This window comes from Ipomoea nil, unplaced genomic scaffold (genome assembly GCF_001879475.1).
Source record: "Ipomoea nil cultivar Tokyo-kokei standard unplaced genomic scaffold, Asagao_1.1 scaffold0317, whole genome shotgun sequence".
NCBI classification, from domain to species: Eukaryota; Viridiplantae; Streptophyta; class Magnoliopsida; order Solanales; family Convolvulaceae; genus Ipomoea; species Ipomoea nil.
This window is the reverse complement of record NW_017616745.1, coordinates 3,373,383-3,398,699: the sequence shown is the minus strand read 5'-3', so window position 1 is coordinate 3,398,699 and position 25,317 is coordinate 3,373,383. Positions and strand designations below refer to the sequence as shown.

The 25,317-nt window shown below is 32.5% G+C and overlaps 2 protein-coding genes across 4 annotated transcripts; one reads left to right on the top strand and one right to left on the bottom strand.

The window, feature by feature from the left end:
* Nucleotides 1-6,907: 6,907 nt before the first annotated feature.
* Nucleotides 6,908-9,681, bottom strand: LOC109169755 (chaperonin-like RBCX protein 1, chloroplastic). Its single transcript, XM_019318653.1, has 5 exons — nucleotides 9,378-9,681; nucleotides 8,515-8,632; nucleotides 7,686-7,702; nucleotides 7,507-7,569; nucleotides 6,908-7,208 (listed from the first exon to the last, which is right to left on the bottom strand). The coding sequence occupies exons 1-5, from the start codon at nucleotides 9,615-9,617 to the stop codon at nucleotides 7,134-7,136; spliced, it is 513 nt and encodes a 170-aa protein (XP_019174198.1). The 5' UTR covers nucleotides 9,618-9,681; the 3' UTR covers nucleotides 6,908-7,133.
* Nucleotides 9,682-18,033: 8,352 nt separating this feature from the next.
* LOC109169690 (calcium permeable stress-gated cation channel 1-like) lies at nucleotides 18,034-23,922 on the top strand. 3 transcript variants are annotated; one of them, XM_019318578.1, is made up of 12 exons: nucleotides 18,034-18,352; nucleotides 18,958-19,271; nucleotides 19,384-19,530; nucleotides 19,844-19,979; nucleotides 20,394-20,495; nucleotides 20,620-20,742; nucleotides 20,834-20,914; nucleotides 21,021-21,361; nucleotides 21,458-21,703; nucleotides 21,799-22,123; nucleotides 22,645-22,878; nucleotides 23,451-23,922. In XM_019318578.1, the coding sequence occupies exons 2-12, from the start codon at nucleotides 18,958-18,960 to the stop codon at nucleotides 23,718-23,720; spliced, it is 2,319 nt and encodes a 772-aa protein (XP_019174123.1). In that variant the 5' UTR covers nucleotides 18,034-18,352; the 3' UTR covers nucleotides 23,721-23,922. The 3 variants fall into 3 exon arrangements, with proteins under 3 accessions (XP_019174123.1, XP_019174104.1, XP_019174112.1); XM_019318559.1 differs by having other exon boundaries at nucleotides 18,951-19,271; XM_019318567.1 differs by having other exon boundaries at nucleotides 18,887-19,271.
* Nucleotides 23,923-25,317: the final 1,395 nt, after the last annotated feature.

The window sequence follows — 25,317 nt, the reverse complement described above, 5'->3', positions numbered from 1 at the left end:
AACAACCCCTCCTATAAAAACTTATGACTACTTCCTGTCACCCATTTCTTTTTATTTTTCAACAACTCTCAACTGTTGATATACCAAAATGAATGAATCATATCAGACCTCACTTTTACTTGAGCATGTTCTCATCACCTGAATTCTCTAATATATTATGTATATCAAATTACAAATAAGAATATGACTTTTTGTGAAAAGTATCGACAAATTACATATGTCCATCTTGGAGATCTAACATTCAAACGGTTGGAAAATAAATAAATAAAAAAGAAGAAAATGCAATGATATTTTTATAATTATTAAAAACTTCATCAGTGCAGTTAAAAAGGGATAATAGTGCATCTGCGGACAATACTAATGCACTCCACTTGAGTGCATTTTTACAAGTTTTGAGTACACTATTACTTATCCGCGAATGCATTATCAATTCACAAGCTTCTCACATGCACAAAGGAAATTTGTAATAATTACAAAATATCACCATATTTTTTCTCTTTTTTCTTATTTTCTAGTCGTTAGATCTATGAGATCGATAGAAAGCATTTGTCCACAATTTTCAAAGAAAGCTTAGTTCTCATATAACTATATAAGTTAGAATATATATATATATATATATATATAATCCATCCCTTCCCATGAGTCTGTGTGGACAGATCTGGTCAATTAAAAGGTAGAGATCAATGGTCAGATCTGGTCTAGTATTAACTGTTCAATTATTCAACTAACGGTGCAACTGTGCTACTGTGCTACTGTGTAACTGTAGTTGCGCAGTTGCACGGTTGATAATTGAACAAATTTTACCATTAATCTCTAACTTTTAATGGATTAAGATCTGTTCACACAAACTCATAAGAATAGGTGTACTCATTTAATCATGAGTCTATATATATATATATATATATATATATATATATATATATATATATATATATATATTGTAAATAATTGTACAATTGCATATATTCTAAATTTTGAAGGAATAATACTTCATCATTCTTAAGGAAAAATAATATAAAATAAAACAAAGTACTCTCAATTGTTAAAAACCAAGTGGACCCTTGTGCATGGGAGTTGGTGTGGGTTTGTTGATACTCAATAATTATTGCATCATCACTGCATGCCACCCAAACTGCTTCACATAGCTACTTTGTATTCTGATAATGGAATCTCTAAACAGATAACTTCATACTCTAATTGATCTGTTAATTATATATAACAGAGATATCATAATAATTTAGGGTTTCAATAATACACTTGTCAATTTTACAAATTAATACTCCGTAATTAATAGCAATATATACGCTGATTATATTGGTGAATATATATATACGTCCAATTAATCTAATATTTAAATCAATTGAGTAACATAATTGGTCTGACCTTAATTTAGTTTGAATTAGTTGTCTGATCTCTTTATAACCACCTAGCCGAGTGTTCGGCTCATCGGTCTGTTGTGCTCTTCTAACCACCTAGCCGAGTGTGTTTCACCTGTATATTGTGCTCATAATTACTCAACCCGTTTTGTTTAATGTTGTAATAAAATGTGGAATCGCCCACCCTAGACTATTATTGATGTGATTCAATCTTTAATCTCTTGTGACAAATTTCACCCTTGCAATTTACGGAGTTTTACTTTTTTAAATTTTTTTTTTTTTTTGAAAGGAATGGAGTTCTAATTTTGTGAATGCCAATCATGTCAACAAAAATGATTATGACGAGGTCTTGCCATTTTCAGCATGATTGCCAATTAAATAAGTAAGATTATCAAAAATACATTAATTATCGTTGATTAGTGTTCCACACTTTATCCATTCAATACAATTAAGACGCCTATTTATTAATATTTAATAATTTATCTCGAGTTTGATAGAGTCACAATGCAGTATCGGTTCATAACTACTTTCTCAACCTACTAAGCACAAAAAGTCAATATCGCCCCCACTATATATGCTCGAACCCATAACCTCTGAGAGAGTAACTAATTGGTATCACTAGACCACAAGGTCACTAGCTCTCGAGATCGATATAATAAATAAAGATTAAAATGATATATATACAGTCACAATAAAATTCACTTTTATCATTGAATTGAGAGACCATTGCATATATATACTATAGCCATAATATGGTCAAGGAAGTAGAGACAATTGAAAGAATATAATTGTAGTGAGGGAGGGACAGATGGGTCAGATATCCACCAAACTTTGTCATTTCATGATGACCTATTCATAAGCATAAAAATGTTATGTGTGATGTAATCTAATCTGATCTTTGTAGGTAGATGAGAAAGAGATACATACATATTATATATATATATATATATATATATATATATTTTGAAAGCTACTGGTTCTATTACATTGTAGTATCTGTTCATATACTTTCTCAACCTACTGAAACACAAAGAACCAATAACGCCTCCACTGAGGCTCGAACTCATAATCTTCCAAATGGAAGTCCAACCCGAATACCATTAGACCACATAGTCCTGGTATATATATATATATATATATATATATATATATATATATATATATATATATATACTGAGATGATGATGATGAATTGAAGAGCTAGCTTAGCTGGCTTTAGTTTACAAGCACATTATTGGATGATGAGAGGTATATATAAGTTTGAATCTCTATGGGCCTCTCACCTTTCTTGCTTGGAGATCGGTGAAAGAGGTATATTGTGTGGACAACAATATCAAATTGACAAAAAAAAAAAAAAAAAAAAAAAGTTTAAATTAGTTACTGAATTACACGTGAAAGTGTAATTGGAACATCTAACTAAAAAAAATTATAATTAGGTTTTAAACTGTCCAAAATTATGTAATTTAATTAAATTTGACATGTTCCTCCGGTCATCGTTGATGTGACGATAATCCTATTAAAAATTTATTATTTTGTATTTATTTTAATTAAAAAAAAACTCATCACCTTCCCGTCTTTGTCTCCGGCCGACGAAGAAAGCTCTTCGTCTCTGACTTGGAGATCGAAGAAGAATTTTCTTCAATTTGTATTTGGCCGGAGCCAGAGACGAAGACGGGAGGGGTGAATTTTTTTTTTTTTTTAAATTATTTTATTTAAAATTATTGAAATAAATTTTAAACTAATAATTTTTTAATTGGATAATTAACACATAAGCAATAATCGGAGAAACATATCAAATTTTAAATAAATTTTAAACTAATAACTTTTTAATTGGATAATTAACACATAAGCAATAAGGGAGAAACATATCAAATTTGGTCAAATTACATAATTTTGAACAATTTAGCACGTAATTATTTATTTTTTATTATTATTATTTTTTTGGATGAGGACGGGGTGGGGGGAAGAGGTTGGATGGTCCAATTGCAGGTTCACGAGGTTGGATGACCAGGGATCGAGTCTCACCAGTGGCAGTGTGGGAACAACCTCTCAAAGTGAGGGGGGTTCCTTGTGCGCAGTGAGCACCGGTCTAGCCTCTATGGTTCATGTTCGGTTGAGTCACCATGATTTACATCCTCCCAAATACTCTGTTGGGCCGGGGTGTGGAGTGCCCTTAAGGTTGAGGTTTCAGCCTTTTGGAATAACGAGTAATTAGGTGGCTAATTTAAACTTTTTTCCTATCAAATACTGACCTTTTTTTTTTTTAAATCTTGAGTATTCGAACCTACACTCTGAAGCTGCTAGCGAAGCAAAGTTGCGTCATTGATTCATTTCTATTGAAAATGCATATGCAAAACATTATTTTTCATCTCATATGCATGCAAATTATTAGTTTAAAAACTTGTATTAGAAACCTGTTGTTATTCCTAACTTCTGGCAAAAACATATTTTCTGTAGACAACCATGACTATTTAAAAAAAAAAAAAAAAAAAAAATCACTGATGCTCAGAAATTTTTTACCATTTTCCAACTAGGAACAAAAAATGTTGTTTTTCCAATTAACAATAACTCTTTCATATTTCATAATTAGAGTTGTTCATTATAATGAATTACAAAGATATATATATTTTTTAAAATTTTATAACCTTTTTTTTTTGTGAATTCTTTCTAAAATAAATATTTTTCTCTCTCTTATCTACTCAGATCATATAAGCTTTAACACAATAATGTACTCCACAGACCACAGCACAATTCTGTCGTTTTTATATTTCAATTTTCGATTGGTGCATGCAGGTCATCATAGTACCCATTATTTATGCTTTCACCTTTCAAGAACAAAAGAATTTGTTGCCCGAAAAAGATGTTTAAGTTAGTGAAGCATTATTTTCGTATTTAAAAGTCATAGGTTTAAGTTTTGTCAGTATTTTATCACATAAAGTGCGTGCTTGGTAAATAGTTGTTAGCTGATTGTGTTAGTGAGTTTGACTAGTTGATTGTAAAAAAGTGTTTGGTAAGTTAATTGTTAGCTGATAACTAATTACATGTAAAATGACTTTCTCAAAAAATTTATGGAAAAGATACTTTGAGCAGTTTTTGAATTTTAGCATTTTGGAGCAATAAGTTGTTACAAAAAGCTAATTAATCAAATATTCATATCGAATGTTTAACCAAGTCAAACATCTAATAGTGATTAAATAAGTCAAAATTGACTGATAAGCTAACTATGTTACCAAATAGGACCAAAGTCTTTCTAGCGCGGTTATTATACAAACGTGATAGTTTACCTTGTTTGCACACCAAGTTAAAGATTTTTTTTCATAATAATAATAATAATAATATTATTATTATTATTATTGTTGTTGTTGTTGTTGTTGTTGTTGTTGTTGTTGTTGTTGTCACTTAATTTAAATATACCAAAACCATGCACTTCATAATTTGGGCCATTTGATCCCATGATGATGATGCCTACTAGTCACAGTTTAATATGATTCACACACTGTAAAGTATGTTTTTAAAAGTCTTTAATTATAATTTTATACTGCTTATATATTTCTCTATAAATTTATATATCTAGGAGTGTTCAATTAACCAAACTAATTTGTTCAGTAATTGAATTATCTCAGTTCGATTGTTGAGCATATAATATATAAAACATAAATATGTACGTACTCCATTTATCAGTGGAATTAGACTTTTAATGTAGATGTCTAGATGGAATACAAGAATCCTTCAATTTTGTTTCGTCACCTAATAAAAATGATTATGGTTCACGTATTGTAATCATCTTAGATTCTTAGGTTAAGAAAGTATTGAGCATATAATATATCAAACAAAAATGTGTAGTCCATTTATTAGTTTTGTCTTTTAGTTAGGATAAAACATATCCTGATTAATGGTTAATAAAATTCGAAATTCACCGAATTAATAATAAATAAATATATATAATATATTATTATAATTTGATTCAAAATTAACACCCCTATATATATATATATTTTTTTTTTGTTATTACAAAGAAAGGGGATATCCATACAATATACGCCTACACTGAAGCTCAAAATCTAGGCCTCCCACATAAGGGAACAATCCGATATCAGTGAACCACAAGCCACTTGGTATTTATTTATTTATTTATTTGATGATGAAAACCACTATTGATATGGGCTTTAAGATCAAGTTGGGCTTAATAAGATGGATCGTACACCACACGAATGGAGTTTGTACTTCATAGAAGAGTGACATAAATATGCAACTGTTATACCATGATGACAAGGATCCCCTTTGTATTATAGATTTATTTAAGGGAAAATGACACTTCTTCCCCCTGAGTTATATACTTATAGTCATTTTTCCCCCTCAATTATTTAGGTAAGCATATTAGCCCTCTCAATTATTTTAAAAGTGATGGTTTTTTTCCTGATATATTAAATTGACATTTCTACCCTTAAAGTAAATATTTTATTTATTTTACTTCTCCAACAAATTATTGCGTATACATAGGGATGACCACGGTTCAGATCAAACTGAACCGGACACTATAGCAATTGAATTAAAAGTTTCCGGTTATGATTCAGATCTAGAACCTAATATTTAGATTTCAATTTATTAAAATTATGAATAAAAAAATTGGATCTTGAACTGTGAATCGGCGGTTCTGGATCCGGTTCGCGATTTTGAACCGTCTTTATTTTAAAATTTTATTTTTTATTTTAAATAGTCTAAATTCAACAATAAATGTATTTTATTTTTTCAGTTCGGTACATGAATCGTCCGTTCCGGTTCGCGATTTTAATAAACTCTAAATATCGAATTTGGATTCTAAATTGTAATTGGAATATTTCGGTTTGGTTGCTATAGTGTTTGTTTGGTTTGAACCAAATTATTGTCATAATTTGTTGGAGAAGGAAAATAAATGAAATATTTATTTTAAATATTTATTTTAAGGGTAAATATGTCCATTTAACATTTCAGGGGGAAAGACAGCCACTTGAATAATTCAGGGGGAGAAAGTGCTATAAGTATATAACTTAGGGGGAAGAAGTGCCACTTTCCCTTTATTTAATTCAAATATTAATAAATTATTTATCTATTACAATTAACATATTTTGTGTTTTCAATTTATTTACAGGCACATAATCTATTAACTGTAGGCACATAATAGGTTAACTATAGACACATAATTTGAATGTCATTTTAAACTAAGATCTATTGTGCAAGGTGAACCCTAGTCTATGATATAATTTTCTATAAGTAGGAGCTTGACATACAACCAAAAGGCGGCAACGACAAGTGTAGAACTAAATAGAGTTGTCAAAATTGTATTGAAGTACATGTTCCATCTCAACTAAAAGTATAAGCTGATAGTTGGATTGCACACTGGGGTGACGTAGAACCCATAGGTCTGGCTACGGTAGCTGCAATGTGACAGTTTTACCCTGATGGATACCAAATACTAGTCCTCCCACCTAATAAGCCGCTGAATCACTGTGATTTACCTTTCCACTATTTTATGGACAAGAGTGTGGAGGCTCGAGAAGAGAAAATTTTGCATTTTATAGACAAGAGTTATCAAAATGGGTTAGCATTTTCTAGGCCCAATCTTTTGGCAAGTTAATGTAGGTATATTCATATATACACATGTATATATACATAAGTAATGTGTATTTTTGTAACATAATAATGATTATATATGTTACATATAAAACTTGTATATGTATAGTATATAGTAGACAAGTAGTATTGAAGTAGAATGAGCAATCATTTGACTTTATCCAAGCAACTAGTTTCCATAATGTAGTTCCTCAAAAGTCTTGTATTAGATTCATCCATCATCTGCAATAAATTAAATATATAAGTTATGATAGAAAACAGTGTTGCAAAAATTGCGTCTAGACGCCGATTAATTGGCGCCTAGGCGCTAGGCGGTCGGCCTCCTAGGCGTTTTAGGCGTCCGCATAGACGCTCTAGGCGCCCGCCTAGGCGTTTTAGGCGCTCGTCTAGGCGGTCCTCAGGCGCATAGAGGGCACCTAGTGATTTTTTCAACGTGATAGAAAATTAATTGATAATTAATAATTGAGAAAGAAAGATGAGAAGAACATATGATATATGATCATCATTATTATTTCATCACCTTAGATGCTACTTTCTTCAAGTTGTCCCATTCAAAATCTTCTTTGCAGTATGCTGAACGAACCTTCATTCATTCATACATATTGCACCCATATATCTCAGTTTCAAAAATGGATTATTGAACGAAGATCTCAAGAAAGCAAGCGAAAATGTCAAGAAATTAATTGAAATTAAACTCACCTCCATTATCCTCAATGCTGCAAAGCAAAGCAAACATGAGATTAGAATTTGGTTTGGTACATATTGTATAACACTCATGTAAAAAAGTGTATTTAATTAGATAGACAGATGATTTTCAAAAAAAAAAAATAGATAAACAGATGAGATAAGTCAACGTATTCTTACATGCATGACTACTATTCTCATGTGATGAGGTAGGCCATACATATATATATACGCGTTGGAGAAGTTTGGTTTCTTTTTAAACAGATCTCGAGTTCTAGACGTACTCATGAACGAATAATATACTTATAAGATTGGGAGAGTTTGTTCGTTTTTTGTAGTTTAGCGCTTAATCAAAAGTAGAGTGCTATAAGGAAAGTGTGATTTCGGCCATTCAATAGTACAATTAGAGTTGGTTGTTTTAGTCTTGAACTATCATAAAGTAATGTTGAACAAATGTCACCCTAAATTATTTTAACTAAAAGTATTTTTACGCGCCACATATATTACATAATAGTAGACTTTTAGCATAATGTGCCTGATATCAAATTAAAAATTATTCTCCATCTCAACTAAAAATCTAAACTGATTGAGTATAAAAAATAAATCAAATCATGTATTTTAGCATGAATTCAAAAAATCTATTGTTATTTTAGTCTCTAATTAGTGCACATGCATGTATTTCTAAACCACAATAATTTTAGAATAAAGGTAACATGTACACACTTATCATGCATGATAATAAAATAGTAAAATGATTGGGAGAAGAAAATAGTAAAATGATTAAATTAAACAAACCCTATCAATTTATCGGTCCAAAAAACACAAAAAGGATATGAATATATACCTAATTTCTGATGCCTTGACGATTCACGCATCAAATCAGCACAAAACTTATCTCCATCATTCAAAGGATGTCTCTCCACAAACTCCATCAGCTCCTCGTACGCCTCAGGATTGTAACTCTGCACCCAACACATGCTCCAAACCTTAGTGCGTATGTTTAGCATATATATAATATATATAAACATAAATGTGTAATTCAACTATCAGTTTAGACTTTTAGTTGAGATAAAACATGTTTCAATTTGATATCACATCAAGTCTTATGCCAAAGTTATGGGTTTGAAACTCCTTATCGCCTATGGGCAAGGGTGTGAGCATATATCCATTAATGTGTATCCAACTATTAGCTTAGACTTTTAGTTGAGTTGGAGCACATGCTTCAATTTGGTATCAGAGCTAGACCAAAAGTTATGGGTTCGAATCTCAACGTCACTGGAACACATGTTGAGTTAACTATTTAATCATTATTAGTTGTTTGACTTCGTTAAACATTCAATGAGTGTTTTTGATTATTAGTTTTTTTGTAACAGTTTATTGTTCCAAATTAAAATGTTAAATTCAAAAAATGTTCAAAGCAGATTTTTCAATCAATTTTTTGAGAAAGTCATTTTACATGTAATCAACTATGAGCTAACAGTTAATTTACCTAACATTTTTCCAATCAGCTAATGTTATCAATTAATCAGCTAAATATATAATCCAACTATCAGCTTAAATTTTATGGTGTCATAAGCCGTTTAACTATTAGTTTAAATTTTTAGGTGAGATGGAACACATGTTTCAATTATGTAATTATACATATGTTTGGAAACGACGACAGATTAAAGGAACAAAACATGGTGAAATTAAGGAATTGAATTGAACCTGGAGCTGAGCAGCGACAATCTTAACGGCGACGAAGTTGAAGAAATGATGAAGGTGTTTCGCCGCTGTCTTTTCCGGCGAAGCTCCGTGACCGGGGACGTACATCTTGTGGCAATGGACGCGGGTCGGAGGCTGCGGCGGCGGAGTTCTGTGCTTCCATGGCTGAAATGGGAGAGCTTGAGGCTTTGATGAAGGAGAAAGGGAGAGGCGAGAGATAGTGAAGACGATGGATGACTCCATGGATTAGTACAGTCTTAACACTTTGCTGGGAATATAATAGTTGGAGACTCTTATGGAAGCAAATGAAAATATCTCTAGTCTATTGCTAAAATATCTTCATTGTTGTTCTTGGATAGACCCGGTTTAACTAGACTCAATTAGTTTTATTTTGTGAGATTGGTTATATTTGAACCTTTTTAAAAAGTCTTTTGGTATTTGATTCATACTTTTAAAGAGGTTTTAAAAGTATACTAGTATTCGATTCAGATAAGTCTCTAAAAGTCTAATGGTATTCAAAATCTTATTAGTTTTTGTAGATTTTTCCTTCACGAATATAAACAGTTAGAAATTTAACCTTCCAACCCTAAATTTTTCAATTGGTAAGGAAAATGTTTTTTCTTTTTTCCTTCTTGATTTTCTCCATGATGTAGTTTCACTCATTGGGTGCCAATGAATTAGCTTACCCCATCACTAATTAAAAAAATAAATTTAACTACCAATAAGATGATGTCATGAGGGAAAGTTTTTAGATCATTTTATAACATTGTTCTATCGGTAAAATGATGTCGGGAAGTAAACATTATTCTTTAAATTTTTTAATTTTTTTTAAAAAGTCTTTGATTCTTGACAATCGTTATGCTATGGATCCGTGTCCAGCATACATTGTGGATACGGAACAGTGCCGTAAGTGGCACCGTTATCTTTAATTTTTTTAAAAAAAAAAATTTCAGACCGCTTTGTTATAGAAGCATATGTTCATAATTTTATCACTATATGTTATAATTGTAAGTTCATAATGTTAGAGCTCTGTGTTCATAATTCCATAATTGCACATTCATAATTTTATAACTGTACATTCATAATTCCATAATTGTACATTCGTAATTCAATAACTGTAAATTCATAATTTTCGAAGCTCTATGTTCACAATTTTAGAGCTCTATATTCATAATGTTAACACTATATGTTCATAATGTCAGAGCTCTGTGTTCATAATTCCATAATTGTACATTCATAATTTCATACATGTACATTCATAATTCCGTAACTGTACATTCATAATTCAATAACTGTACATTCATAATTTTCGAAACTCTATGTTCACAGTTTTAGAGCTCTATGTTCATAATTTTATCACTGAACAAATTGCACTTTTGGTCGTGTGAGTATTAGGGTACTGGCAATTTGAATACGTGACTTTCAAAACTCCCAATTTAAACCTTTAACTATGCATTTTTTGGCAGATTTGGTCCTCCGGACCAAATTGCCGGCCAATTTTGACCAAAAAATGATTTAATGGTTCGAATTATTTTGTGATGAGGGTAAAAACGTTATTTCACTCCCTTCTTCTTCATTCTCCCTTTCTTCTTCGTTCTTCTTCTTCTTCTTTTTCTTCACCGCATTATAGCCAAATGGAATCATATTAATGGCCAAATGGAATCAACGCATTCAACTACCCAATTGATCGTATTGAAATGCAATACTTGTAGTCTTTTAATTGTTCGATCATTTGGCCATAATGCGGTGAAGAAGAAGAAGAACGAAGAAAGTTGTTCGATCACCGGCCGAAGAAGAAAGTTCTACATCTTTTAATTGTTCGATCACCGGCCGGCGCCTCGTCCTCCTCGCTGGTGTAGTCCTCGTGCTTGGGCACCGGAGCGATCAATCTTCGGTCATCGTCGGCACTAACATGGTTCTTCTGGCTACTATCATCATGGTCGGACGTGGAACAAAACATCCTAAAAGACATCGAAAAAGACGGCGAGAGATGCAGTATCTGCAGGCGGCGATCTCGGAGGCAATGAGGCTGTACCCGCCGGTGCCGGTGGACACGAAGGCCTGCCTGAAAGATGACGTCATGCCGGACGGCACGTTCATCGGAAAAGGGTGGTAATTGCACATTGCACATTCATAATTCCATAACTGTACATTCGTAATTCAATAACTGTAAATTCATAATTTTTGAAGCTCTATGTTCACAATTTTAGAGCTCTATATTCATAATGTTATCACTATATGTTCATAATGTCAGAGCTTTGTGTTCATAATTCCATAACTGTACATTCATAATTTCATACATGTACATTCATAATTCCGTAACTGTACATTCATAATTCAATAACTGTACATTCATAATTTTCGAAACTCTATGTTCATAATTTTATCACTATATGTTCATAATTCTAAGCTCATAATGTCAGAATACTGTGTTCATAATTTCATAACTGTACATTCATAATTCTATAACTGTATATTCATAATTTCATAATTGTACATTCATAATTCCACAAACGAATAAAGTTGTTAACGCCTTAACGGCGAGACAAAATCATTTTTTTAAATTGAAATGTCGTCGGTTTTCCTGAAAACGGCGTCGTTTTAGACTCGTGTCCACAATGCATAGTGGACACGAGTCCACAGCATAATTTGCCGATTCTTGATGCATGGGCCACGTATATTGGGCTGGCTAGTATATCATGGACTATGATGAAGTTTTAGCCCAATAATGATTCCAATGGGCCGGCCCATTACTGTTCATTCAATCACTAAATCTTTAAAGAAAATATTTAAACAAGTATTTTACTACCTAGTGCTTTAGGAGAACAATTGTTATACCCTGGACCATGGTCCACATTGCAAGGTAGTTGACCCGATCCAAAATACACAATTTACATATTAAATGTTCATAATTTATATAGTGAATGTTCACAATTTACCTTTTACAAAATTGTAACCATTCAGTATGTAAATTATATATTTTGGACCCGAGTCCACAGAATAATTTGCCTGAGGAGAATTCTCGTTTGTAAATGTGTTAAACAATAAGCAATTTAGGCAAATTATACCATGAATTAGAATCTACCTTACATTATTGTAGTCTGTAGATCATGGTTCAAACTAACATTTAGGCTGTCTGCATTTAACAAGTATTTATTTTACTTTGGTCTATTGTGTAACTATATGGCTAAGGAGGGAGACATTAAAGATGTCTAGAAAATAGAATGAAAAAAAAGTCTTAAAACATGTTTAATTGTGTTTGTCACACCTTTTAGAATAAATCTCAAGCACTCAACACCCACAACAATAGCGATACATCTAACGGCTAATCACATCATGAGGAGAAAATGTTTGCAATCCAAGCCAAGGGTCAACTAATCAAAATATATATATTTTCTCATGCCAGACATCTTGTGCTCAGATAATAGTTATGTGGCTCTCATCGAAAAAAGGTCATAGACTCATAGGATCGAACCCCAATGGTGAAATATTGACTCTTTGAACTGCAACAATTAGAGAAAATATAAAACAGATACTACCTTATAAATTGTAATAGAGTTGATACTATGTATCGCCTTCATCAGGTATCGTAAAAATGATGATCCTTCTTAAACTCACTATTACATGCAATTTTTTTAGATATAGTTGTCATCTTCAAATCACATAAAAAAAAATTGCTCATATTGATACTATGATTATGTTTGGCAAACCTAGTTGAAAAGGTAACTGAAAGCTTAAAGCTTAAAAGGAGCTGAAAAGCTATTAGCTGGGAGATGAAAATTGAAGAACTGTTAAATTAGCTGTTATGCTTGAAAGTGTTTGATAAGATGAGCTTTTTGATAAGTTGATAAATTTTCTTCCATAGAGAAACAACGGCAGCAGATATTAACTTTTTGAATAGAAAAAATATAAAACAGATACTACCTTGTAAATTGTAATAGAGTTAATACCATGTATCGTCTTGATCAGGAATTGTAAAAATAATGACCCTTCTTAAACTCACTATTACATGCAATTTTCTAGATATAGTTGTCATCTTCAAATCACATAAAAAAATATTAAAAACAAAAAGTGCCCATATTGATACTATATCCAAATGACAAAGCCTATTTCTTGATCACATAACTCAAATCTTTATTTTATTTTATTTTATTTATTTCTCTTGAACTTTCACATCACACTCACCATTCCTATAAACATGTCATATGTAACGTGTCCATGCAGCAGCATTAATTATCATATATATATATATAATTATTTAGTAATTAATTTAATTATTTCTGTTTTATTTTTTCTTCTCCCCATCTTTTTTCGGTAGCTTGCAATTAATGAACTCCCATCCTATTAGTTGGCCACGAAATGGAAACGTTTTCAAAGAAATAAAGTCAATCACTAGATCACCTAAAATTTCGTCCATAAGTTTGGTGAATAGAAATTTTGTACATTTCCATTCCGGATTTGAGCGAGTTAATTATAGATCAAATAAATTAATTAATTTATCTTATTGTAATTCTTTGTCATTTAAGATTATAAGACAACTTCACCAAAAACATATCTTCATGTAGTAATTACATATTTTTCAATAAATTAAAGAAATTTCAGTGAGCTAAATTGATTAACTAACATTTTGACAAAGTATTTTTTTGCCAAAATTTTTTAAATGAACATATACTTCTCTGCCAAAAAAAGAAAAGGTAACAAATAGTACATGAAATAATTTTACACAGGCGAAAAAGAAATGTTTCAATTGAATGATGTGTTTCATCCCAATTAAATAGTTGGAGTGCATATTTGTCACGCATCCTCACATGTGTAGACAATCTTGTGCTTGTATTAAATTGAAAAAATGTGTTTTGTTTTAATTAAAATTTTAAATTAATAATTGAACCACATATTTATTGTTTATATATGATATGTTTTGCAGTTTGATACTTGCAACTATCAACTATTTAAGAAAGGATATGTTGAGCTCGCACGGGCTTAACTCAATGATTTCAGTGGACAATATTTGAGAGAAGAGACCAAGGTTTGAACCTCGGCGGCGGCAGTGTGAGAATTATGTCCAAAGTGGACAGATCTCTTGTACGTATCGGCATTTGGCCATGTCCGCTGAACCCATTAAGTCACTGTGATTAGTAGTGGGTAGAGTATATATAACGTATTAGAACATTATGAATTCAGTTTTTACTACCATTTTAAATATTAAAATAATATTATCAATATTTATTATTACACTGGAGTTTACCCATAATGTCAAATCCGTTGAAAACTTGATTTAAACTTATTATGCATGCATGTGTTTAAGGTAAGCAAGAATCATATTCAACATGTTACATGTAAGCTGTCGGCATTCTTTTTTAATTGCGAGAAAATTCCACCGCCATTAATTATCTGAGAGAATGCGCATAATAAGCAATTGTTATACTTCCTATCATGGACCAAAGTACATATTATATTATGGATTTTCATTTAAAAATTATGTTTTCCTAGTTAATATATTATGTGTTTTCAGTTAATAAATTATATATATCTGTAAATAAATTGAATGTATATAATTTGTTAATTACATAAACATAACATGTTTATAACATATTATTTATTTACGGTTAACATATTATGTGCTTAATTGCAGATATATAATTTGAATATCATTTTTAACCACAATTTATAATGCGAGATGAAATCTTGTTCATGGTATAATTTGCTCATAGTACGATCCGCTTCCCTATCTAATAGCCCACTTATATACAATAATTGAAATAAATTAAATTGTTCCTCCATCCTCATTCAAATCGCCATGGCGGTTGTCAAACAATTATAGCTATCTTCATTTGGCATCTTATTTTATATATATAATGCTCAAAATAATAATTGTATTCACAATATTACTTAGACCATTGATTTTTGAGTGGTAAAATATTTTTTTTTAAGAATAATAGAAAATTAAGTAAAAGAAACAAAATATATCTTTAAAAAAAATTAAAGAATTGAAATAAAAGCTATTATTTATTACCATTTAATTGATTAGCACTACTAATTGAATGAACTAATTATTAGGTATTTAGGTATTCCAATTTCACAATTTGATTGAAACATCAAATATGTGGATGTTTTGTTTTTGTTTATTTTTTTTTTTTAAATCAAATATGTGGATAGGTAGCCACGGTTCACACACAAAATTGACGCGGCTCAAACTATAAAAAGCCGGTGGTGATGTGGGCCCCATACCGCCATACGTACGATGATTAACAAAGTTGGGGTATTAATTTTGTGAAAAGTTTATTTCAAACAAAGAGTTTTGTGAAAAGTATGAAAGTGACAGGCTTTGTCCAACATGTTTTTTTTTTTTTTTTTTTTTTTTTTTTTTTTTTTTTTTTTTGAGAAGTTAAATTATATGTAGTTTCAAATTATACTCTCTTACTTTCACTTCATGATATGACGAATAATGATATGTTATTTTTATCATATGAGACTCAATAAAAATATTTACAATTAAAAATTTGTGAGATATAGAGAATAGAAAATAAGAGTACCATTAAGCATTTTCAATTAATTAACTTAACTTCCTATCGGATTTTTTGGTTCGTAGTAAAGTAAAATTTATAAATTTATTTTAGATTTATTGATCAGTTAAGTTGTGTTTGATGATAATATGTTTTAGTTAGTTGTTTGTTAAATTAGTGGGTCTTTTAATGTCACAATCAACAAAATAAAATCTTGTAGAATTATATGAAACTTGATTTATATTCTTAAAGGGTGTTTAGCTCACAAAATATAAAATTGTATTGGGGTAATAGGATTTGTGGCCACAAAAAGATAGTGTGAGATTACATGAATATAAGACTACATTAATTATGTATTTAGTTGAGATTGTTGGAATGTAAGATTAACATATTTAGTTGGGGTTAATATTATAGAATATAGAATATGTTGTTCCATTTAATTTCATTTCTTAAAGGAATCAGACTCAAATATGCTATTGAGCTACTCGCTAATTTGCAATTAGGTCATCTAATAAAAAAGAAAAAGAAAAAAAGAATAAGAGTCAAATAGGCCATTCAACTGCACACCAAACTGCAATTCGATAATTGAACTAAAAAAAACGCAATTGGGCATCTTAACAATGCAAACTCATGCAATTAAACCCAATTGGAAACATGATGACATGACGGTTATCGAATTTAAAAATATTTTTGTAAATAATTATAAATCAAATAATTTTTAAATTTTTATTTAAAAAAAAAAAGAAAAAAAAAAAGAAACTCCTTCGGAGACGAAGGGGCAGCTTTGTCTCAAGGCGTCTCCATGACTGGGGAAATAGCTTGAGACGTTGCCTGCCGCTTCGTCTCCGACAGAGACAAATATTTTTTTTTTTTATAAATTTTTTATTTATTAGTTGCAATGTAAATTTATTATCCACTCCAAAATATATGATGCAAAATTAAACAACACCTCGCAAGGCTCAAACTATCTTTCTTTCGGCAGTATATAATATATGACTTGAACAGAGATTGGGATGGCCCACCAGAATTCGCAGAATTGCCTATAGATGCTGCTGGATGGTCCCACCAAAAGTAGCCGTTACAGTGCTATAGTATTGATAATGAATTAGTGATGGTTGCCGACTTAAAAGTAGAAACTCTAATTAAACACGATATGGACACTACTTTTATTTTTAGTTATTTATAAAAAATGGAAAAAATTTAATACAACGTAAAATAATTAAGATTTAATAAATTACAATTTAAAATAAATTAATTTTTTAAAAATAAATAATTTAGTACAAGTATTGGTGCTCAAAGTAGTTATATCAATCTACACTTAAATATTGTTTTTACAACCAACAATGTTATTTGTACAAAACAATATAATCTTAATTAATTTTATATTATTCCATATAACTCTATCTGATTAATTTTTAATGTGATCAGTTTATTATTTTATCATCTGTAAGTCATAATAATAATTTAATAAAAGCAACATTTTATTTAAGAACATCCACTAATATAAATAAAATATAATATGCTCGACGAAATGTATCATGTGTTTTGTTAATAAATAAAGTAAAAGATTGTCAAACGAAAAGTATAATGACGATATTGTATTTTATAATGCACACCGTACATTATCTGAGTGTTAAAACATAAATCATACGGAGTATATGTTTATTTTTTTGAAAATAAATCATATATGTTTATATACCTTACAGATTATATTATTTTTAACTTTAAAAATGATACTTTTTTACTCCTGAATTATAGAAAAATATCATTTTTGTCACTCAATTACATCGAGATTACTTTCGTCTCTCAACTATCTATAAAGTTTTTTTTTTTTTTTAAAAAATTATTATCCGTTCATATATTTTCTCAACCTACTGACACATTGAACTCACAATCTTCTAAATGGAAGTCAAACTCGAGTACCATTAGACCACATAATCTTGGTGATTTATTATTTTAATATAATATAAAAAATAATTTAAACACGAAAAGTGCTACCGGAGTATTTTATTAATTTATTATTTTAATATAATATAATAATATAATAATATAATTAGTATATTTTTAATTAAAAGTGATTATTTGGTAATTACAATAATCTACGGTTCGTTGGATGCGCAATATATATATACATATATGTAAGCTAACGTCAATATGTGATAAAGATTCAGTTCCCCAGGAAAAACGCTTAGAACGGCACCGCCCCCATGTTCTTCTAGTCTCTTCGAAGCTCAGCAAACACTCTTCTTTCTTCTCCTTTTTCTCCTTTGCTGATAACGAGGCCATAGTAGATTGTTGGGACCATTCGTTTCTTGAGTTTTTACAGAGAGATTTGGCTGTATTTCGCGTTGCTTCGAGTTCAAAGTGGAGGGTTCACTGAGATTTCGTTCATCTCTTCGATCGGAGGGCTCTCGTTACGGCTCTATTCCGCTCCTTGCTTCCTCCTTTACTGCTTCGCAGTGAATAGCCGTGAAAGTACGAACTTTCCCCTACTTTGTTAGTGGTAATTTGAGAACATGTTAATGGGGTTGTGTCCTTTTGAATCGAGATGGGGTTTTTCTTTCTTTTTAATGGGTATTGAGCATAGCAAAGATGGTGTCTTTTTCATTGATTAATTGGGCTGTTATTTGTTATTTCTCTTTTTGCTTGTTCTCATGTGTAATTTGTTGTTCTGGAATCAAGCTGGCATCTTAAACATGAATGTTCTGTGGCAAAGATTGTGTCTTTTTCCTCTGTTGATTGGGGGGTGGAGGGGGTAGGTTTTTTCCTTTTCTGTATTGGTCCTCATGCATGAATTGTTTGTTTTTCTGTATGTATATAAGTATATTCATGTATTTGACTTGTGGAAAGATGCATTGTAATGGAGACATGAATATTTAGGTAAAATATTGGAAAGAGTACAAGAATCACCGTAATCTGGACTTTGTACAGCCAATAGCAATGTTGTGAACTTGTTTTGGAGTTAATTGATTGTCCATATGTGAACATGAATCTTAAATCTTGATCTAGGTTGTTCTGGTTTGGCTTGTTTATAAGACCGAATGTCTGAAAAGAAGCTCTGTTGTTTATGCCGCTGCTAGATGGCGACGTTTGCAGATATAGGGCTTGCAGCTGCTATTAACATTCTTACTGCGCTTATATTCCTTGTTGCATTCGCAATTATACGCCTTCAGCCCGTTAACGATAGAGTCTATTTCCCGAAATGGTATCTCAAGGGGTTGAGAGATAGCCCCACGCACTCTGGGGCGTTGTTAAAGAGGTTTGTCAATTTGGATTGGAGAGCTTACGTGAGGTTTCTGAATTGGGTGCCCGATGCACTTAGAATGCCCGAACCCGAGCTTATTGAACATGCTGGACTTGACTCTGCGGTATATTTGAGGATTTACTTGCTAGGGTATGCTCTTGGAGCGTTTAATCTTATTCGGAATTTTTCAAAGCACTTGTGTTGGACTCTCTATGGTTATTATCTGAGCTTTTGCCAATTTTTGTTTCCACGGTTTTTTCAGGCTTAAGATTTTTGTTCCTTTGGCATTGCTCTCATGGTCTATCCTCGTACCTGTTAACTGGACCAATAACACCTTGAATCGATCGGATTTAACCCACAGTGACATTGATAAGCTCTCTATTTCTAACGTTCCACTTGGATCACCCAGGTTAGGAACTTTTAATTCTTTTTCTAAACTCATATGTGTTGCTTTTAACAGATATTTACTCTTTCATACATTTGAATTAAGAGGAACGAGCAGTCTAAATGAGACTTACGAAAGATCCTCATTTAGTTTTGGTCATTGATGTGGGTTGATGGTCATTTAGCAAAGAACCTTTTGAATGATAAAAAACAAGTGTTTCGATTATGTTTTCGTCAAGTATTACTGTTGTAAGTTGTATATGTATAGAGATCGTCTACCTCTAGTTTTGCTAAGATAAGTGCTCGGTACAATGATCAGAGAATATTGTTGTATGTAGGTTTTGGACTCATATAGTAATGGCATATGCTTTTACGTTTTGGACATGCTATGTTCTTCGAATGGAGTATAAAAAAGTTGCGGATATGCGTCTCCAGTTTCTAGCTTTGCAAGGGCGCCGCCCTGATCAATTTACGGTATGGTACATGTTTCCTTACCGAATCCCTTTTAGGATGGATTTAGGTTTAACCATAGAGTATCACAATTCTGTAGCGTTTAACCAGCTTGGTTGGCGTGAGTGGCCGTGCACTCTCATCCCTTAAGAGAGGGTCGGGAGTTCGAACCCCCTCTCATATGGAAAAACCAATCTGGCCAGCACTTTGCCCCTTAATTGGGCCATCCCGGTGCGAATGGGGATTGGGGATTAGTCAGAGTATGGTACGGGCTTAAAGGTGCCTCCTATAGTTAGGGTCTGCTCAGGACACCTCATGGCCTGACCAAAAAAAATGTGTAGCGTTTTCAAAACTTATGCACATTAGTTCATGACTTTGTTATCGTGATAGCAACTCTTATATGCATCATATGCTTACTTCTCGCTATGTTTTTTACAGGTCCTTGTGAGGAATGTTCCCCCAGACCCTGATGAATCAGTCAGTGAAGCGGTGGAGCATTTTTTCCTGGTTAATCATCAAGATAATTATTTAACGAATCAGGTCCGTCTTATCTCTTTGCATCACTCGGACTTTTAGTTCCCATCGATGCGATTATGTAGAAGGGAAAAATGTGTCTTGGGTTTTCGTTCTTGCATCGTTTTCTTATATTAGAAAATCTCTGCAGGTTGTATACAATGCAAACAAACTTGCGAAATTGGTCGAGCAAAAGAAAAGTAATCAAAATTGGCTAGATTATTACCAGTTAAAATATTTGAGAGGGAATCAATCGAAACGCCCCAGAATGAAGGTATAGTTGGGGGCAACCTTGATCTTTTAAGAAGTGTTATTTTTCTTGCTTCAGTGCTTTTAAATTCGCGTCTTCCTTTTCGAACTTGCAGACTGGTTTTCTTGGCCTCTGTGGGCAGAAAGTGGATGCAATCGATCATCAAATTGCTGAGATTGAAAGATTATCGAAAGAAGTAATTACTAATATTTTCGCTTTCTTTGATTTACTAATATAAAGTAATTACTTTATATGTTGTTTCTTTACTTTTACGGATTTTCTAAGTCTAGTTTTGGATGTAGATTGAGGAGGAAAGAGATCGGGTTAAAAACGATGCAAAAGCTATCATGCCGGTAGCATTTGTCTCCTTTAAAACTCGATGGGCGGCCGCGGTTTGTGCGCAAACACAACAATCCCGGAACCCGACATTGTGGCTGACAGAGTGGGCCCCAGAGCCACGTGATGTATACTGGGAAAACCTGGCGATTCCCTATGTTTCACTGACGATTAGGAAGCTCATAATCGGAGTTGCCTTCTTTTTCCTCACGTTCTTTTTCATGATTCCAATCACGTTTGTCCAATCTCTCGCTAATATCGAAGGAATCAGGAAAAAGTTACCATTTTTGAAGGAAATCATCGACACGTAAGTGAAGTTATTTATTCAAGGTTTTCTTGTTTACATAGGAAAAACTAAAAACGGGATTTCTTGTTTACTAATACTGCCCTAACTTCCGTGCAGACCTTTCGTCAAGTCATTCATTCAAGGTTTTCTCCCCGGGATTATTTTAAAGATTTTCCTCATACTTCTACCGACTATATTGATGCTGATGTCCAAATTTGAAGGCTTTACGAGCAAATCATCTTTAGAGCGAAGATCCGCGTCCCGATATTATATTTTCAACTTCGTGAATGTTTTTCTTGGTAGCGTAATTGCTGGAGCTGCGTTTGAACAATTAAACAGTTTCATCCATCAATCCGCAGACGAGTATGTTATTCCAACATAAACGCTTTCGATTTCGGTCCATTAATTGGTTTTATTTGTGGAATTGTTTCGATAAATCAGTAGTTTTTATTTTGCAGGATCCCTAAAACCATTGGTGCTGCGATCCCGATGAAAGCGACTTTTTTCATAACCTATATAATGGTTGACGGGTGGACTGGAATTGCCGGGGAGGTCTTGAGGTTGAAAGCGTTGATACTCTTCCATCTGAAGAATAGTTTTTTGGTTAAGACCGAAAAGGATCGGGAGGATGCGATGAATCCCGGGAGCCTTTGTTTCAATTTTAACGAACCTCGAATACAATTATACTTCCTATTAGGCCTCGTCTATGCTGCTGTCACGCCTATCCTTCTTCCCTTCATTCTCGTATTCTTTGCCTTCGCATACGTCGTGTTTCGGCATCAGGTACTGCGTTTCTCGACATAATTAATGTTATGGAATATATATTTGATATATGGAATCTCTATAGATTAGGCAGTCTTAGGGATTTAGGTAGGTAAGGGCGTAAGGTATATGGAAACTTGTTTCCTATTTGTAGTATTCTATGTTGAGCATATAACCATTAATGTGCAATCCAACTATTAGCTTAGGCTTTTAGTTGAGATGGAGCACATGCTTCAATTTGGTATCAGAGCCAGACCAAAGGCCGATAAGCGACTACGGTCCACGTGTTGCTTGGAACCCACCGCACACGTGAGGGGGCGTGTTGAGCATATAACCATTAATGTGCAATTAGCTTAGGCTTTTAGTTGAGATGGAGTACATGCTTCAATTTTCTAGCACCTATTTATAGGGCTTTGTATTCTCTTTTCTATATGACAGTTTGAGACAATATACGACAGCACATTTAGAAACTCTCTCTTTACTTTCGTAACTGTGTATGTAGGGTTCAAATATCGTTTACCGATTTCTGTCTTACGTTGCAGATTATAAATGTATACAACCAAGAGTATGAAAGTGCGGCAGCGTTCTGGCCTGATGTCCACGGAAGGATCATATTCGCGTTAATCTTCTCGCAGGTCTCGACATTGGGATTGTTAAGCACAAAACACGCTGCTCAGTCTGCTCCATTCCTCATCGTCCTTCCGGTATTAACCATCACGTTCCATTTGTACTGCAAAGGGCGCTACGAATCTGCTTTTACCAAACATCCACTACAGGTATTCACTAAAACTTAAACTTGATGAGCTCGGTTTTGCCTTTGTTCTAAGCTCTTTTCCGTGATCGGGGTGTTTGGTAGGATGGAATGGCAATTCCATTACTAGCAAATTTCATGGAATTTACAATTCCATTATTTGGTCGGAGGGAATTGCAATTCCTAGGGCCCCCGGAATTGGAATTCTACAGCAAATGACTACTTTGCCCTTATTATTATTATTACACAAGGGCATTTTAGTCTTTATTCACTTCTCTTTCAATTCTCAGTAATTCTATTCCTGACTACCAAACAATGGAATTTGAATTGCAATTCCTAGGGTCCCCCGGAATTGGAATTCCACAACAAATGACAACTTTGCCCTTATTATTATTATTATTACATAAGGGCATTTTAGTCTTTATTCACTTCTTGCCTTTCAATTCTCAGTAATTCTATTCCTGACTACTAAACAATTGAATTTGAATTCCTACTCTATTCCACCTTATTCATTCGGGAATTACAATTCCTTCCCCCTAATTCCCTCCTGCCAACCAAACGTCATATAAAATGACAACGCTTTTTGGGCTCTTCCAGGAAGCCAAGATGAAAGACACTTTAGAACAAGCAAGGGAACCGAACTTCAACCTAAAACCGTACCTTCAAGACGCATATATCCATCCCGTTTTCAAAGGCAACGAGGACGAGTATGACTACGACGGCATCAGCGAAAAGGCGGACGAAGAGAACGTGCTGGTCCAAACGAAACGTCAGTCTCGGAAAAACACCCCAGCTCCCAGCAAAGGCAGCGGTGGCTCCTCGCCATCGTTTCGGGTGGAGGTGATTCATGAAAAGGAAAAACCTTGATCTTTTTATATACACTGCAAAATGTGATATACTAGGTACCACCGCCATGTAAATTATAGCAAGAGCTTTTCTTTCAAAATTTTGTGTGTATAATCATGTAGTTGCAGGTTCACCATGTGGAGACTTTTTTCCCTACTGGTTCACCAACTGGAAAGGCATAATTCATCAATGGGAAGTGTGTGATTCATTCTTTTACTCTGTTCATTAATTTGCTTCCTTGTTACTAAAGTATTCATAGAACCATTTTGATGTAAACTAGAAGTTGGTCTGCCCTTTTAATACATGGATTGTGAAATGACTTGGTTCCTATTTTTTGGTAGGATAAATTGTGTGTGTGTGTGTTTTTATTTTTTTATTATTTTTTTTAATTTGGGGGAGGGGGTTGGCGAGGATAACTTACAATTACTATTTAAGAGTGTATATAGTATAAATTTCATTCTTGTATACTATGTAAATTTCATTCTTGTGTATTAGTTGGAGCGTTATGCTGTGTAACCGTGTGCATCATGCAAGGTGCAATTGAATTCATAATTTCTATACTATAGATTCATAATTTTTATACTGTAGATTCATAATTTCTATATTATAGAAGTATAGATTCGTAATTTCTAAACTGTATAGTTATCAAATTATGAACATATAGTTCAGAGATTTGTGTATAAGAGAACAATTGAGAATATGAAGATTGAAAATTATGAACATAGAGTTTTGTAATTGTGAATATAGAGTTCAATAATTATAAATATATAGTGTAGAAATTATGAATCTATAGTATAGAAATTATGAATCCAATTCATGGTTGTACGGCATAATTTGCCGTATTAGTTATAGATCACATATGAGAGACAAATTGACACTAGAAAGGTCATGTGCGAATCAATCGAGAGGTGTTGTAAACTTTATTATTGTGTTATAATTATAAATTATATAAGAGAGATAAATTAACACTAGAAAGATCATATGTGACGAATTTAATTGAGAAGTGTTAATAACAATCAAGTTAGTGAACTTTTAAGTACGAAAGTAATGTTTTATTCACTTCTTTTCGCACAACGAAGGTTAATATTTACACATTTCTTTTATTTTTTTTTTGACAAGCAATTTTTTTTCCTCTTTTCCCCTCCTATGTGGCACAAAAAACCTAACAAAAAATTTATGCAATTGGAGATATTCTTAGTGCAATTTACTTCACTGATGTGGTTTGCGAATTATTACATATGAGCGAGATTTATTCTATACACATCTTCCAATAGTTATTGTGAGTTTCTTTCGTCATCCAAAAAATTGTGTATTTGAGGCATGTAATTATGATTTTTGAATGTTCTCTAAGCTAGGTAAGATTTTACTATTCGAAACAAAATTAGCACACATTATTATGAAAATAAGTGACGATGATAACACTTTGATACCAAAATGGAGCAACACCTTTGGAGAGAGGTGCCTCGTGTGACGTCTGATCGAGCAACTCAACTGTATTAATCTTATATCACGGAATGTAAATATTTTGCATTTTGTTTTTTGTTTTGTTTTGTTTTTAAAATTTAAATTTTAAGATAATAAGTAGGGCCAAATTTGGCAAAGGAAAAGTTAAAATTCA